The sequence below is a fragment of the Salvelinus namaycush genome, chromosome 29, assembly GCF_016432855.1.
Source record: "Salvelinus namaycush isolate Seneca chromosome 29, SaNama_1.0, whole genome shotgun sequence".
NCBI classification, from domain to species: Eukaryota; Metazoa; Chordata; class Actinopteri; order Salmoniformes; family Salmonidae; genus Salvelinus; species Salvelinus namaycush.
Genome location: NC_052335.1, coordinates 17,382,046 through 17,399,654, shown reverse-complemented (window position 1 = coordinate 17,399,654; position 17,609 = coordinate 17,382,046). Strand labels below are relative to the sequence as shown.

The 17,609-nt window shown below is 41.9% G+C and overlaps 1 protein-coding gene across 1 annotated transcript in view; it reads right to left on the bottom strand.

Moving 5' to 3' along the window:
• Nucleotides 1-17,609, bottom strand: part of LOC120023981 (nuclear receptor coactivator 1-like) — a 117,179-nt gene that overhangs the window by 12,154 nt on the left and 87,416 nt on the right. Inside the window, exon 4 of the mRNA XM_038968075.1 lies at nucleotides 11,972-12,138. Coding sequence (XP_038824003.1) covers nucleotides 11,972-12,138 — 167 coding nt within the window. The remainder of the gene's footprint in view (nucleotides 1-11,971; nucleotides 12,139-17,609) is intronic.

Sequence of the window (17,609 nt, the reverse complement as noted above, 5' to 3'; positions counted from 1 at the left end):
TAAACAGAGAGCATTCCTGGTCATCCCTACTGTCTCTGATCTGGCGGACTCACTAAACACAAATGCGTTGTTTGTAAATTATGTCTGAGCGTTGGAGTGTGCCTCTGGCTATCCGAAAATCAAAAATAAAATCAAAATTGTGCCGCCTGGTTTGCTTAATACAAGCAATTTGAAATCATTTATACTTTAACTTTTGTATATTTAAAACCAAATACTTTTAGACTTTTACTCAAGTAGTATTTTACTGGGTGACTTTTACTTGAGTCATTTTCTATTAAGGAATCTTTACTTTGACAATTGGGTACTTTTTTCCACCACTGTACAAATAAACACCTTAACATTTCCATTTATGCTTGATAAGTAAATACTGTGAGACATTTTGTTTCTTATTTTGTGTGCAAATGTCACATCCATAACGATGGAATTTCCCTGATATGGCCATTGCAAATTGGTGATTTTGTGGTCAATTAACCATTTCTTTGTGGATTTTGATGTGTGCTTAGGGGTTTTGTCTTGCTGGAAGATCCATTTGGGGCCAAGTTTCAGCGTTCTGGCAGAGACAACCAGGTTTTTGATTAAAATGTCCTGGTACTTGGTAGAGTTCATGATGCTGTTGGCCCCAGGACCAGTCCCAAAACAGCCCCATGACATTAAATATCCACCACCAGAAGGTATGAAGTTATTTTATGCATATGTATTTGTCAAACGCACCGCTGGTATGCATGGCCAAAGACTTCCATTTTCGTCACATATACGACCATAGCACCTGGTTCCAATCCAAGTGTCAGTGCTGTTTAGCAAGCCCCAGGTGTTACTGTGAAAAAGGCTTTTTTTCTAGCAACCCTTCCGAAGAGCCTATTGGCATAGAGGTCCCACTGGGCACACACTGGTTGAATCAAGCGAAGCAGGGGACATGGAGGTAGGCATCTAGATGGTAGACTCAAGCTGTATGTGAAGGTAAATTCAGAGTAAGTTTGGGTTCATGTAGGCTACGTTGACATCTGATTCGCCCAACAAAAGACACCATCATTTCAACATGTAGCTAGTTATACCATCATTCATGCATGGCTTATAGTATCTTTGACGTTTAGAAGTAGTTACCGTTGCTCCTGTAAATAGGATGCTAGATTCTAATTCATGATCAAATGGCTATTTGCATTGCCCCCCCCCTTTACACTGCTGCTACTCTCCGTCTATTATCTATGCATAGTCACTTTAATAACTCTACCTACATGTACATATTACATTGGCTCTGTACCGGTACCCCCTGTATATAGCCTTGCTATTTGTTACTTACATTTTTTTGGGAGGGGGATTTTTTCTTAAAACTGCATTGTTGATTAAACCTGTTTGGGCTGCAAGCCCGACACCGCCCACACTATGACAACATCCAGCTCAAAGTGCAGGGCGCGACATTCAAAAGCTAGTTTTTAAAAATATTTAACTTTCACACATTAACAAGTCCAAGACACCAGATGAAAGATAAACTTCTTGTGAATCAAACCAACATGTCCGATTTTTAAAATGTTTTACAGGGAAGACAAAATATGTAAATCTATTAGCTAACCACGTTAGCAAATGACACCACTTTTCTAACTGCATCAGTTTCTTACTCCATCAGGTGCTATCACAAATTCGACCAAATAAAGATATAAATAGCCACTAACCAAGAAACAAATTCATCAGATGACAGTCTGATAACATATTTATTGTATAGCATATTTTTTTTCGAAAAATGTGCATATTTCAGGTATAAATCATATTTTACATTTCAGCTACAAATCAGAAAGTGCACCGAAAGCAGCCATAATATTTACAGACACCAACAGACACCAACGTCAAATAGCTTATTACTCATCATAAAACATTTCCGAAAAATATATAGTTTGCAGCAATTGAAAGATAGGCAACTTGTGATTCCAAACAATATTTCCGATTTATTAAATGTTTTACAGCGAAAACAAAATGTATCGCTATATTAGCGTAGCCACAATAGAGAGACACATTTGGGCGCCCACGACCCGTTCACATGCACGACAGATATATGAAATAACATCATAAAATGAGTCTTACTTTGGCTGATCTTTCATCAGAATGTTGAAACAGGCGTCCTCTGTCCAGATGAGTCGTTGTTTCGTTTCAGAATGAGAAATATCCCTGTTAATTTACCATTTCCAGTAGCCGTGGCCCAACGTAAACACAGTCATACGACGGAACACGGCAAAACTCCCGAATAAAGTTTCAATAATCTGATTAAACTATATTGAAAAAACATACATTACGATGATATGGTCACATATATCCAAAAAAATTCGAGCCGGAGACGTTAGCCGTTCGTTAGGAAGGCAAAACAGAAGTCCATCCCACTTCCTTCAGAATACCGGAAGTTGGCGCTCAGGTCAAAGAAATAGGTTTTTTTCCACCACAGACCAAGAGGAGCAAAAAAATTTATTCTCTGACATCCTCTTTACACCAATAGGAAGGCGTATAGACTGTCAGCAGACTCGTAGGTGTTAAGACCATGTATAGGCATCAGATTGAAAAGAGCATAGATTTCTGACATTTCACTTCCTGGTCAGGAAAAGTGCTGCAGAAGGACTTGTGTTTCACTCAGAGAAATAATTCCAACTGTTTTAGAAACTAGAAAGTGTTTTCTATCCAAAAAGAATAATAATATTCATATTGGACAAGCAAGATTTGAGTAGGAGGCCGTTTGAAATGGGCACGATTTCACTGGCTACTCAACACTTTGCCTTGCAGCCATAAGAGGACTTGTAAGTAAGCGTTTCACTGTAAGATCTACACATGTTGTATTCGGCGCATGTGACAAATACGATTTGATTTTATACTGAACAAAAATATAAAACGCAAATGTGCAGTTTTGTCACACAACACAATGCCACAGATGTCTCAAGTTTTGAGGGAGCATGCAATTGGCATGCTGACTGCAGGATTGTCCACCAGAACTGTTGCCAGAGAATGTAATGTTAATTTCTCTACCATAAGCCAATGTCGTTTTAGAGAATTTGGCAGTACGTCCAACTGGCCTCACAACCGCAGACCACGTGTAACCACGCCAGCCCAGGATCTCCACATCTGGCTTCTTCACCTGCGGGATTGTCTGAGACCCACCATCCGGACAGCTGATGAAACTGAGGTGTATTTCTGTCTGTAATAAAGCCATTTTGTGGGGGGGGGAAATAATTCTGATTGCCTGGGCCTGGCTCCCTAGAATGTGTTGAAATGATAGCTCAGCTGAATCGGACATAGCTTGTTTCCAAAGCTATGCAGGGTACATACATGGTAGACTTGTTGTCATTTAACTTCTTTGGGATAGGGGGCAGTATTTTGACGTCCAGATGAAAAGCGTGCCCAAAGTAAACTGCCTGTTACTCAGGCCCAGAAGCTAGGATATGCATATAATTGGTAGACTTGGATACACTCTAAAGTTTCTAAAACTGTTAAAATAATGTCTGTGAGTATAACAGAACTGATATGGCAGGCGAAACCCTGAGAACAAACCACCCCCCCCCAAAAGAAAATTCAGCTTACCACTATTTTCAATCGTTAGTACTTTAATTATAAGGCCAAGTCCTCCCAGATCGCAGTTCCTAGGGATTCCACTAGATGTCAACAGTCTTTAGAAAGAGTTTCAGGCTGGTTTTTAGAAAAATGACCCAGAAATTGTAGTTTTTCTAGATGGCTCCCATTTTGGCTGTAGTGTTTCCAAGCGCATGGAGGAAAGCGTTCGTTCTTATTTATCTCCGGTAATGAACATACTATTCTCCGTCTTAAATTTGATCGTTTATTTGCGTATTAGAATACCTAAGGTTTGATTATAAACATTGTTTGACTTGTTTGGAAAAGTTTATTAGTAACGTTTGGGATTCATATTGTATGCATTTTGATGGAGGAAAACTGGATGGATTATTGACTGAAGCGCACCAGCTAAACTGAGTTTTTATGGATATAAAGAAGGACATTAACGAACAAAAGGACCATTTGTGATATAACTGGGACCTTTTGGACTGCCAACAGAAGAAGATCAAAGGTAAGGCATTTTTTATATCGCTATTTTTGACTTTCGTGTCGTACCTGCTTGGTTGAAATATGTTTTTTATGTGTTTGTATGCGGGGCGCTGTCCTCAGATAATCGCATGGTTGCTTTCGCCGTAAAGCCTTTTTGAAATCTGACACGGCGGCTGGATTAACAAGAAGTTAAGTTTTATTTTGATGTATTACACTTGTGATTTTTATGAAAGTTAAATATTTATAGTAATTTAATTTGAATTTGGCGCTCTGCAATTTCACCGGATGTTGTCGACTTTCCCAAACAGGTTTTAAGTGCATTACCCCTCATATACAAGTAGGAGTAAATGTTCAGGCAGGAACTGTTTGACTGTGGCTTCACATTTTATTTTTAATTTACCTCTTTATTTAGGTTGATGGAATGTCCAGAGGAGACTTTGTGTCCGTCTGATAAGGTAAGTTAAGCTTGTTAGCTAGGTTCACTAAGCCAGTTACTGGCTGTCAATATCACAGAGTTGTGTTACATGGCTATCTAGCCATATCTTGTATATATATTTTGATTTAGCTGTGAAGTTGTGCGTAGTGTTGCTGACGTCAAAGGCACACAGTTTATTCTTTTTGTTATACATGTTACCACATCGTTAGATTTTTACTTTTTTTGATTACATAAATGCTTCAAAATTCACAAAAAGTTACATTATCTGAAGATGATTATCTCATAGAACAAAACATATAAGATCCCTTATTTTCTGTGTTTATCCCAAAAACCCAATTTTGTCCCCCATAGGCTTTGCCCAACGAGCCATGGCGGAGTTAGCCTCCATTGGTGGCTAGAAAAAGACCCCATTACTATTGCTCTCTATAGTGGTAAGTGGTATATTTAGTTTTTTAAATTATTGTTTTGTACCTATTGCTTGATTTATGAAGGTCAACAAACAATTGTCTCTTTTTGTTTGAGAGTTCTTTACCTTTCCCCACGGTGATGGATTACAAATGGTTTTTACATGGTCAGAGCCTTGAGAACGACTTAAAAAAGTAGATTGTTAACAGATTTTATTTCTGTTTTATTTTATTTATAAGAATATTTAGGAGTGCCAACAATTTGGACACATATTTTTGAGAGAAAAAAATATAACTTGTTAAAGAAAATCTATCATCTCCCTGAGTAATTATATTAAATCAAATCAAATTTTATTTGTCACATACACATGGTTAGCAGATGTTAATGCGAGTGTAGCGAAATGCTTGTGCTTCTAGTTCCGACAATGCAGTAATAACCAACAAGTAATCTAACCTAACAATTCCACAACTACTACCTTATACACACAAGTGTAAAGGGATAAAGAATATGTACATAAAGATATATGAATGAGTGATGGTACAGAATAATAAAATAATAGAATATAATTTTTTTAATAATACAATATAGCTCAGTATGTGTATTATTCATTTATACAGTCTTTTCCCCCCTAATCTTTATCAAGGGTGCCAATCATTTTGGAGGTGACTGTATACATTACAGTGCTGCTTATAAATGCCTGCTGGTTGTGTGTGTCCATTCTAACAGGATGTTTGATGGAATCTCTGACCAGAGGGAAAACAGGGAAAATACATGCTCAGCCATGTAGTCCCTTAGACACAGATCTTAGATAAGATCCCCAAATCCCCAAATCCTAAACTTAAACATCAGAGTGAAAAATACTAATCTGAACATAGATCAGTGTTTAGGGGGACAACGTCATCATCCTACTCTAACTGCTTTAGTTTCCATTCAGGCTATGACGGGGGAAACTAACATGTTTCTTATTCCAATGGTGTAGTCGTAACATAATGATTGCCATGCTCAGAGTGGTCTCAAGTGAAATAAACATTAAGGCTCTGACCTAAATCGGACTGGGTTTTTCGCAACAGAGGGATTTAAAAGGCTTGTAAATTAATCTCCTGCATTACTTAGGCCTAGCCCACCATTTCAAAGTCTATAGGTTCCCATTCCTAGCAGCGACGTGCAGCTACATTAATACTAAATTGGTTTTGATTTAAGAACTAATTGACCCCCAAACACATAAAGCTGATCACAAGATGGCTTGGGACCACTAGAAGAATATTACACCTTTCAGGTTGTTATCTAATGGTTAACCCTAAAACAACACTGGGTAGGGGTCAAGACCTGAAGGAAAGCTGCCTTGTGAGAAGCTCTGTTAAACGTGTTGGATGATAGGCCAACCAGTGTGACCGCCCTTCTGCAGAGCCCTGAGGTCAAGTTCAAAGCCAAAAATTGATTCAGGGCTCTGGTTAGGCCTAGAAATGAGCCGATTGTAGTACCCCTCAGAGTGGCTTGGGCCCTGGGGATGTAGACTGAGGTATGGTGGTGAAATGGGGGCCTTTAGTTATGTTCAGACAGACAGACGGACACAGACAGACAGACAGACAGACAGACAGACAGACAGACAGACAGACAGACAGACAGACAGACAGACAGACAGACAGACAGACAGACAGACAGACAGACAGACAGACAGACAGACAGACAGAGCATTGACAGCTCAGTCTCTGTTACCAACTATCCTCTGTTGGCCAAATATCCTAATGATGTTAATCCTAATCCTGATTTAGCTATCTAATATAGTCAGCCAAATCAATAATGATCCCTGTCATCATAATCCCCCACAACATGATGGAACTAATCTGGTCATTCATCCCTGAGAGGGGCCTTGGCACGACACTCCTTCCTCTGTTAGTACCACAGTATGCTTCATGCCAACGTACAACATACATTATTCATACTGGCACGATGAATAAATCATCACATCAGAAAATATTCCTCTCTCCATCAGAGAGGAATGGACCCTGCCTGGATGGATATGCTCGCTCACCCTATGGATGGATGGCTTCTCCCATTGGCAGGGTGTGTGTGAACATGTGTGTGTGTGTGTGTATGTGTGAACGTGTGTGTGTGTGTGTGTGTGTGTGTGTGTGTGTGTGTGTGTGTGTGTGTGTGTGTGTGTGTGTGTGTGTTTGAACATGTGTGTGTGTGTAGGGCAGCCCAGCCCCAGAAGTGACTCGTTTTATCAACTGTATGCAAGAATTTGCTATGAGTCGTTTTAGGAAATCAACATTCTCTGTGTTGGTCTTGCCAACCACCAATGTCACACCACTGAGAAGCAGAGGTGACATCATGTAAGTCTGATATCTGATTGGAGGTTAACTTTAAAGTAATACTAGTGGTCAACAAGGTTTTGAATCCAAATAACTCAGATGGTTATACAAGGGTCTAAGATTCATTGTTCTTTCTCTTATTTGTTTCTGCCCTGCTGTGGTGAGACTCTCTTTTGATCTCTCTCACTTTCTCTCTCTTTCTTCTATCTCTTTTTTCCCCTGTTTCTTTTCTCTCTCTTTCTTTCTTTCTTTCTTTCTTTTCTCTCTCTTTCTTTCTTTTCCTGTTTCTTTTCTGTTTCTTCCCTCTCTTTCTTTCTTTTCTGTTTCTTCCCTCTCTTTCTTTTCTGTTTCTTCTCTCTCTCTCTTTTCTGTTTCTTCCCTCTCTTTCTTTTCTGTTTCTTCCCTCTCTCTCTTTCTTTTCTGTTTGTTCTCGCTCTTTCTTTCTTTTCTGTTTGTTCTCGCTCTTTCTTTCTTTTCTGTTTCTTCCCTCTCTTTCTTTCTTTTCTGTTTCTTCTCTCTCTCTCTTTCTTTTCTGTTTCTTCCCTCTCTCTCTTTCTTTTCTGTTTTTTCCCTCTCTCTCTTTCTTTTCTGTTTCTTCCCTCTCTTTCTTTTCTGTTTCTTCTCTCTCTCTCTCTCTTTTCTGTTTGTTCTCGCTCTTTCTTTCTTTTCTGTTTCTACCCTCTCTCGCTCTCTTTCTTTTTTGTTTCTACCCTCTCGCTTTATTTCTTTTCTGTTTCTACCCTCTCTCTCTTTCTTTCTTTTCTGTTTCTTCCCTCTCTCTCTTTCTTTTCTGTTTCTTCCCTCTCTCTCTTTCTTTTCTGTTTCTTCTCTCTCTTTCTTTTCTGTTTCTTCCCTCTCTTTCTTTTCTGTTTCTTCTCTCTCTCTCTCTTTTCTGTTTGTTCTCGCTCTTTCTTTCTTTTCTGTTTCTACCCTCTCTCGCTCTCTTTCTTTTTTGTTTCTACCCTCTTTCGCTTTATTTCTTTTCCGTTTCTACCCTCTCTCTCTTTCTTTCTTTTCTGTTTCTTCCCCCTCTCTCTTTCTTTTCTGTTTCCTCCCTCTCTCTCTTTCTTTTCTGTTTCTTCCCTCTCTCTCTTTCTTTTCTGTTTCTTCTCTCTCTCTCTTTCTTTTCTGTTTCTTCCCTCTTTCTTTTCTGTTTCTTCTCTCCCTCTCTCTTTTCTGTTTGTTCTCGCTCTTTCTTTCTTTTCTGTTTCTACCCTCTCTCTCTTTCTTTCTACCCTCTCTCTCTTTCTTTCTTTTCTGTTTCTACCCTCTCTCTCTTTCTTTCTTTTCTGTTTCTTCCCTCTCTCACTTTCTTTTCTGTTTCTTCCCTCTCTCTTTTCTTTTTCCTCTCTTTTCTGTTTCCTCTCTCTCTCCCCCCATGGACTTTTGGTTTCTCTCTCTCTCTCTCTGACCATGATTAGAATGTCTTGTAATGCATGTAAATGCTTTGTAACTTAAGTTTATGCCTTGCATGTGAATCCATACATTTTACAAAGTAATTAAATACACTTGGATTTCAAATTCAATTCTCAGACATATATTGATTTGATTTGACCATGTGTGTGTGCGACATCAGGACCATGCATGGAGCCAGATCAGAGGAGGACTTCAACCATCGACCCCATGCCTGTGGTGAATGTGACCTGGAACAAACACCATTGCACTCAGTGACTCTTATTGTTTTAAGGCTTTTCCCAAGAACGCTGACCAGTGACTGATTATTAAGAGACAATCTGGGTGCACAAGCACCACCACTGACAACACTAAAGTAGAACTAACTGGGAGTGAGTAAGGGCATATCAGATGCATGGAACTAAGGATATGTAACATGCTGACTCCACCGGCCACACGCGTCCGTCCACGTGCGCCATCGCGCGCATGTTGATTTTGTCCATCCACACCAGACGCGATCATGACACGGAAGTTAAAATACCAAAACCAACTGAACGAACTATATTAATTTGGTGGCATGTTGAAATACACATTAAATATTTATGGACATTTAGCTACCTATTGTTTTTAGCTAGTTTGTCCTGGGAGAATAACATTAGGTTGTTATTTTACCTGAAATGCATATGATCCTCTTTTTAGCTTTTTCTTTGTAGAATTTTCACCAGGAGTCATACAAAATTGTGTGTTTCTCTACCCCGACTATTAATCCACAGATAAAAAGGGAAACCTTGTTAGTTATCATTAATTAATCTCTCTTGGTTTGTCTTTCAAGCAAGTGTGTCTGTATCTTCCTGATATCCAATAAGAGGGGACGTGGAGCGTGGAGCGTTTCAGATATAACCAAGTTCTATTTTAGCGCTTAGCTACGCAGACACTCGTTCACGCGTGCGAGCCATGTGGTGAAATGACTGAATAAAATGTATGTGTACATTTATTTTGCAACACTCGCGCGCACCCAACGTGGCCGGTGAGGTTTGCGTGTAAGGGTACATAAGATGCACACAATGATATGTAAGCATCAGAGACATATGGGCCTATAAACGACAGAGATATTACTCTGGTATGTCTTAAGCAAACCAACATACAGTAAGACGCTTAAGGACATGTAAGGACACATAAGATGCAGCAGAATGATGTCACAGCGAGCTTTCAGTGTCTTAAGGGTGGGATTAGTCTGGCTTGCCATTTAGCTCTGAGGACTAAAAAGTATGATTTCCCAGGGGTCCCTACTGCTGTGCAAAATTCCCCTAGAGACCTAGACCTGACGTCTACAGGGGAAGCAGGAGTGGGCGATTGAGGAAAAAATAAGAGCAAACACGCAGAGAAGTGAGGGAGTGAGGGGGGATGTGGGTCAGTAAATGAGTGACTGAGGGGAATGAGAGCGAGCATGGATGTAAGGGTGTGTGTGTTTGTGTACTAGAGAAACCGCAAGAGAGTGCATATGTGCCTTCAAATTAGTGGTAAATTAGTGAGTGAGAGTAAGGCTCAATCCCAATACCCTCCCCCTCCGTTCTGTGCAATCCCCTGAGCCCCATCAAGACAGAGTGGTATCACAATTCAACTTGGAGCAAGGCGTAGTGCCTTTTCAGCCCTTTGGTTCGGCCACCAAAAACGAAGCAAATCAACATGCAATCTTTCTATCAAGTGTTTCCCAAAACTCCCATGAAGCTCTGCGACCCAACCCTGGCAAGTTGCTTCAAGAATAATAGCTGACAAGAATACTATTATGGAAGCAAATTTAAGTAATTATAACTTCATAAAGAATCATTAAATGAACATTAGCCAGCTACTGTAGCTATACATTTAGCTTGCTATATGGGCATTTGACATTTGTATGAATTGTAGTTTGTGTTGTTTGATGTTTTAGGAACTCCTGAGAAAACCAGCAAACCAAGATGTCATCTTGTGAAACCCAGTGGATATAAAGAATCTAGCTAAAGCATTTACTGCAAATGTAATAAACAATTTTGTAAGCTTGCCATGCTGTTCATAAATAAAAACATACAAGATAGTCATGCAATGCAGCTGAAGTAACGTAGCTAACTCTTTTCTTGCTTATTGTATGTCTATGGATGAGTAGCTACGTAGCTGATCTGTGCATGGACCATAACACGTTTGGTACAATAGTTCAGAACAGTCATTAATCCCCAAGAAATTGCAGAAAATGACTGAGTGAAGGAAATGTGACTTACATTTCAAACTGCTATTATGGAATTAAAGTCCTGCTTCAGTACTACTTCACATTACTACTCCACATTACTACTCCACATACTACTGAACTACAGCCAGAGGACGGGTACATTACTACTCCACATTGAACTACAGCCAGAGGACGGGTACATTACTACTCCACATTGAACTACAGCCAGAGGACGGGTACATTACTACTCCACATTGAACTACATCCAGAGGATGGGTACATTACTACTCCACATTGAACTACAGCCAGAGGATGGGTACATTACTACTCCACATTGAACTACAGCCAGAGGATGGGTACATTACTACTCCACATTGAACTACAGCCAGAGGACGGGTACATTACTACTCCACATTGAACTACAGCCAGAGGATGGGTACATTACTACTCCACATTGAACTACAGCCAGAGGATGGGTACATTACTACTCCACATTGAACTACAGCCAGAGGATGGGTACATTACTACTCCACATTGAACTACAGCCAGAGGACAGGTACATTACTACTCCACATTGAACTACAGCCAGAGGATGGGTACATTACTACTCCACATACTACTGAACTACATCCAGAGGATGGGTACATTACTACTCCACATTGAACTACAGCCAGAGGATGGGTACATTACTACTCCACATTGAACTACAGCCAGAGGACGGGTACATTACTACTCCACATTGAACTACATCCAGAGGATGTAATGTGTCTGTAATGATGGTACATTACAGACACATTGTTGTTCTGCTGTTCTCATTTGTTGCTCATATTAAAGTACTTATTTGGTGAATAAGAAATATAAGGAAAGCTATTACTGCCGTCAGTACAGTCATTTCGAAAAACACAAGGCTTGTCGTCAATGAATTGCGTGGTAGGCTATCCTTTGGCCGCTGTGTGTGTGTGTGTGTGTGTGTGTGTGTGTGTGTGTGTGTGTGTGTGTGTGTATAAAGACATACAAGGTAGTTATTTATGTGTGTGTTCGCGAATGATGTAGTGATGTTCCATTCCACAATGTGATTTATCTCTCCCCATCACTAGCTGCTCCATCCCACACTGAGGGACACTCGAAAATGAGGGGGAGGGGTATTTGGATTGAGCCAAAGTGTGTGTATGTTTCTAATGCGTTGGTGCTCACCCTGCTCGCGCCGTTTGATCTGCTGGATCTGGTCCACGGTGCTCTTGAGGATGTGGCACTTGTCTGGCTGGACGTTGAGGCTGGCGATGTCGCCCATGTTGGCAGACAGGAGCTCGGCCAGCTCGTCTATGTAACGACACTCCAGCTCTCGCCGCCGCTTCTCCACACTGCAGGGACACGCACACACACACACACACACACACACACACACACACACACACACACACACACACACACACACACACACACACACACACACACACACACACACACACACACAGGTTAGGTTTATATTTGAGAAATGTTCAGAACTTTGCTGAATGTGATTTCATGGAGTGTTAGCTGCAACCAAGTGAATTTCCCTTCACAATAGTAAGGATCGCAAGATCAGGATGGTCGGAGGAGAATAAAGGGTAGACTACACTTCACACACTAGACTACATAAAAAACATATCCAAAACAATATACTTCCATCTCAGGAACATTTCCAGAATTAGACACGTCACATCTCTCAGCCAGATTCCGAAAAATCCGTCCATGCATTTGTTTCATCTAGGCTAGACTACTGTAACGCCCTCCTCTCCAGCTGCTTAGACTCCACTATTAGAAGCCTACAACTGGTACAGAACACTGCAGCTCAGATTTTAACCAACACTAGAAGCCATTAGCGCATCACTCCAGTTTTATCCGCACTACATTGGCTGCTTGTAAAGTATCGGTCTGATTTTAAGATCTTACTCTTAACTTTTAAAGGCACTGCATGACCTTGCCACCTCTTCTCTGACAGACATGCTCGTTCCATAAACCCAGTGAGGGCGTGCCGAACCCAAGAAACTGGTCTGCTTACGCTTCCTTGATCCAGAACCAGGGGGCGGAGCGTTCTCTATTAAAGCACCTCAATTGTGGAACGGCTTGCACTGTCAGGTAAAAGGAGCAGACACTATTAATGTTTTTAAATAACTGTTAAAAACCCACCTTTTTAGCCAGGCTTTTAATAGGTGATTGTTTTACACATCCACTGTTTATGTTCTTTTATTTTTGTTTTCATGTAAAGTGTGTGGCAAATTTAAATGCACTTTAAATAAAAGTTTGATTTGGTTTGGTTTCTTTCCCATTCGGTCATCAGATTTGCGACCAATGCTGCTTATAGGGCACATCACTGCACTCTATACTCCTCATCTCTATATACCTGTCGCAAGACCCACTGGTTGATGGTTATTTATAAAACCCTCTTAGGCCTCACTCCCCCCTATCTGAGATATCTACTGCACCCCTCATCCTCCACATACAACACCCGTTCTGCCAGTCACATTCTGTTAAAGGTCCCCAAAGCACACACATTCCTGAGTCGCTCCTCTTTTCAGTTCGCTGCAACTAGCGACTGGAACGAGCTGCAACAAAACCACTCAAATTGGACAGTTATCTCTTCATTCAAAGACTCAATCATGGACACTCTTACTGACAGTTGTGGTTGCTTCACGTGATGTATTGTTGTCTCTACCTTCTTGCCTTTGTGCTGTTGTTGGTGTCCAAGAATGTTTGTACCATGTTTTGTGCTGCTACCATGTTGTGCTGCTGCCATGTGGTGTTGCTACCATGCTATTTTGTTGTTTTAGGTCTCTCTTTATGTAGTGTTATGGAGTCTCTCTTGTCATGATGTGTTATCCCAGTAAATAAGAATTTGTTCTTAACTGACTTGCCTAGTTAAATAAAGGTTAAATAAATAATAATTTGACTTGACACAGTCCATGAAACACAAACAGATATCTAGTTCTAGAGTACAACAAAGTCAGGAGATGAAGGATTTCCTGAAGGACAGGAGACAAAGAGGTGAATGAGATGAGATCACAGCCTTGGGCTCATCAGAGAGTATCCAGGCAGACTCTGTCTGTCAGCTGCTGCAGCTGGGTTGGTACCAACGAGTGCTGGGCAAGGACGGAGAGGAGAGGAGGATCAGGGCTGTCGGATCTACAGGGACAGCGAGCCTCTCAATAATTAATGGCCTACATGAGGCCAGCATAGAGAGAGAGAACCTGCACATGTCCTCTACTGTATGCTGTTCAATGTATGGTTATTTTGACCCTTGGTTATTGTTGTTACTGTTGTCCCGTTGACAATTTTGATTCTTATTATCTTAATATTGTAAATATCCAAGGTAAGCTTTTGCAATATGTACATTGTTACGCTATGCCAATAAAGGAGAGGGAGAGAGGGAGAAAGAGAGATAGAGAAGCCTGACAGAGCAGTGTAGAAGACAAGTGCAGAGCAGAGGGAGAACAGCTGAGGAGAGGAGGACTAACCCTGCAGCCAGATTGTTATTCTTTCACCCAGCAGGGCATCATCACCTGACAAGGGGGATGAGAGGAACCCTGCTGAGATGCTATCCATCCTCTCTCTATTTTCCCCCTCGATCCCATTCTCAAACCCACCGTCTTTCTCTCCTTTTCCCCATCTATCATTCTCTCTCACTCGCTCTGTCAACCATTCGCTCTACCTTCCGTCTTTCTCTCTCAATTCAATTCAATTCAATGGCTTTACTGGCAAGGGAAACATATGCTAACATTGCAAAAGCAAGTGAAGTAGATAATACTTAATAATTTCAAACATCATATTATGTCTATATACAGTGTTGTGACGATGTGCAAATAGTAAATAAACATAAATTTGGGTTGTATTTACAATTGTGTTTGTTCTTCACTGGTTGCCCTTTTCTTGTGGCAACAGTTCACAAATTGTGCTGCTTTGATGACACACTGCGGTATTTCACCCAGTAAATATGGGAGTTTATCAAAATCGAGTTTGTTTTCAAATTCTTTGTGGATCGGTGTAATCTGAGGGAAATATGTGTCTCTAATATGGTCATACATTTGGCAGGAGGTCAGGAAGTGCAGCTCAGTTTCCACCTCATTTTGTGGGCAGTGTGCGCATAGCCTGTCTTCTCTTGAGAACCAGCTCTGCCTACGGCGGCCTTTCTCAATAGCAAGGCTATGCTCACTGACTCTGTACATAGTCAAAGCTTTCCTTAAGTTTGGGTCAAAGTCAAATCAAATTGTATTGATGTTAATGCGAGTGTAGCGAAATGCTTGTGCTTCTAAACTCAGCAAAAAAGAGAAACGTCCTCTCACTGTCAACTGCGTTTATTTTCAGCAAACTTAACATTTGTAAATATTTGTATGAACATAAGATTCAACAACTGAGACATAAACTGAACAAGTTCCACAGACATGTGACTAACAGAAATGGAATAATGTGTCACTGAACAAAGGGGGGTCAAAATCAAAAGTAACAGTCAGTATCTGGTGTGGGCACCAGCTGCATTAAGTTCTGCAATGCATCTCCTCTTCATGGACTGCACCAGATTTGCCAGTTCTTGCTGTGAGATGTTACCCCACTCTTCCACCAAGGTACCTGCAAGTTCCCGGACATTTCTGGGGAGAATGGCCCTAGGCCTCACCCTCTGATCCAACAGGTCCCAGACGTGCTCAACGGGATTGTGATCCGGGCTCCTCGCTGGCTATGGCAGAACACTGACATTCCTGTCTTGCAGGAAATCACGCACAGAACAAGCAGTATGGCTGGTGGCATTGTCATGCTGGAGGGTCATGTCAGGATGAGCCTGCAGGAAGGGTACCACATGAGGGAGGAGGATGTCTTCCCTGTAACGCACAGCGTTGAGATTGCCTGCAATGACAACAAGCTCAGTCCGATGATGCTGTGACACACCGCCCCAGACCATGACGGACCCTCCACCTCCAAATCGATCCCGCTCCAGAGTACAGGCCTCAGTGTAACGCTCATTCCTTCGACGATAAACGTGAATCCGACCATCACCCCTGGTGAGTCAAAACCACAACTCATCAGTGAAGAGCACTTTGTGCCAGTCCTGTCTGGTCCAGCGACGGTGGGTTTGTGCCCATAGGCGACGTTGTTGCCGGTGATGTCTGGTGAGGACCTGCCTTACAACAGGCCTACAAGTCCTCAGTCCAGCCTCTCTCAGCCTATTGCGGACAGTCTGAGCACTGATGGAGGGGTTGTGCGTTCCTGGTGTAACTCAGGCAGTTGTTTTTGCCATCCTGTACCTGTCCCCGCAAGTGTGATGTTCGGATGTACCGATCCTGTGCAGGTGTTGTTACACGTGGTCTGCCACTGCGAGGTCTCTGTCCGGTCTCCCTGTAGCACGGTCTTAGGCGTCTCACAGTACGGACATTGCAATTTATTTCCCTGGCCACATCTGCAGTCCTCATGCCTCCTTGCAGCATGCCTAAGGCACGTTCACGCAGATGAGCAGGGACACTGGGCATCTTTCTTTTGGTGTTTCTCAGAGTCAGTAGAAAGGCATCTTTAGTGTCCTAAGTTTTCATAACTGTGACCTTAATTGCCTACCGTCTGTAAGCTGTTAGTGTCTTAACGACCGTCCCACAGGTGCATGTTCATTAATTGTTTATGGTTCATTGAATAAGCATGGGAAGCAGAGTTTAAACCCTTTACAATGAAGATCTGTGAAGCTATTTGGATTTTTACGAAATATCTTTGAAAGACCGGGTCCTGAAAAAGGGACGTTTCTTTTTTTTCTGAGTTTAGTTTCCGACAGTGCAGTAATATCTAACAAGTAATGTAACAACTCCCCAACAACTACCTGATACACACAAATCTAAAGGGGTGAATGAGAATATGTACATGTAAGTATATGGATGAGCGATGGCCGAGCGGCATAGGCAAGGTGCAATAGATGGTATAAAATACAGTATTTACATGTGATATGAGTAATGTAAGATATGTAAACATTATTAAAGTGGCATTATTCATAGTGGCATTGTATAAAGTGACTAGTGATCCATTTATTAAAGTGGCCAGTGATTGGGTCTCAATGTAGTTTTCCCCCGGTGATGCGTTGTGCAGACCGCATCACCCTCTGGAGAGCCTTGCGGTTGAGGGCGGTGCAGTTGCCGTACCAGGCTGTGATACAGCCTGACAGGATGCTCTCGATTGTGCATCTGTAAAAGTTTGTCAGGGTTTTGGGTGACAAGCCAAATTTCCTCAGCCTCCTGAGGTTGAAGAGGCGCAGTTGCGCCTTCTTCACCACACTGTCTGTGTGTGTGGACCATTTCAGTTTGTCTGTGATGTGTTTGCCGAGGAACATTAAACTTTCCACCTTCTCCACTGCTGTCCCTTCGATGTGGATAGGGGGGTGCTCCCTCTGCTGTTTCCTGAAGTCCATGATCATCTCCTTTGTTTTGTTGACGTTGAGTGAGAGGTTGTTTTCCTGACGCCACAATCCGAGTGCCCTCACCTCCTCCCTGTAGGCTGTCTCGTCAATGATGGTAATCAAGCCCACTACTGTTGTGTCGTCTGCAAACTTGATGATTGAGTTGGAGGCGTGCATGGCCACGCAGTCGTGGGTGAACAGGGAGTACAGGAGGGTGCTGAGCCCCAATTTTCGTGGTATCCAATCGCTAGTAATTACTATCTTGTCTCATCGCTACAACTCCCGTACGGGCTCGGGAGAGACGAAGGTCGAAAGCCATGCGTCCTCCGAAGCACAACCCAACCAAGCCGCACTGCTTCTTAACACAGCGCGCCTCCAACCCGGAAGCCAGCCGCACCAATGTGTCGGAGGAAACACCGTGCACCCGCCCCC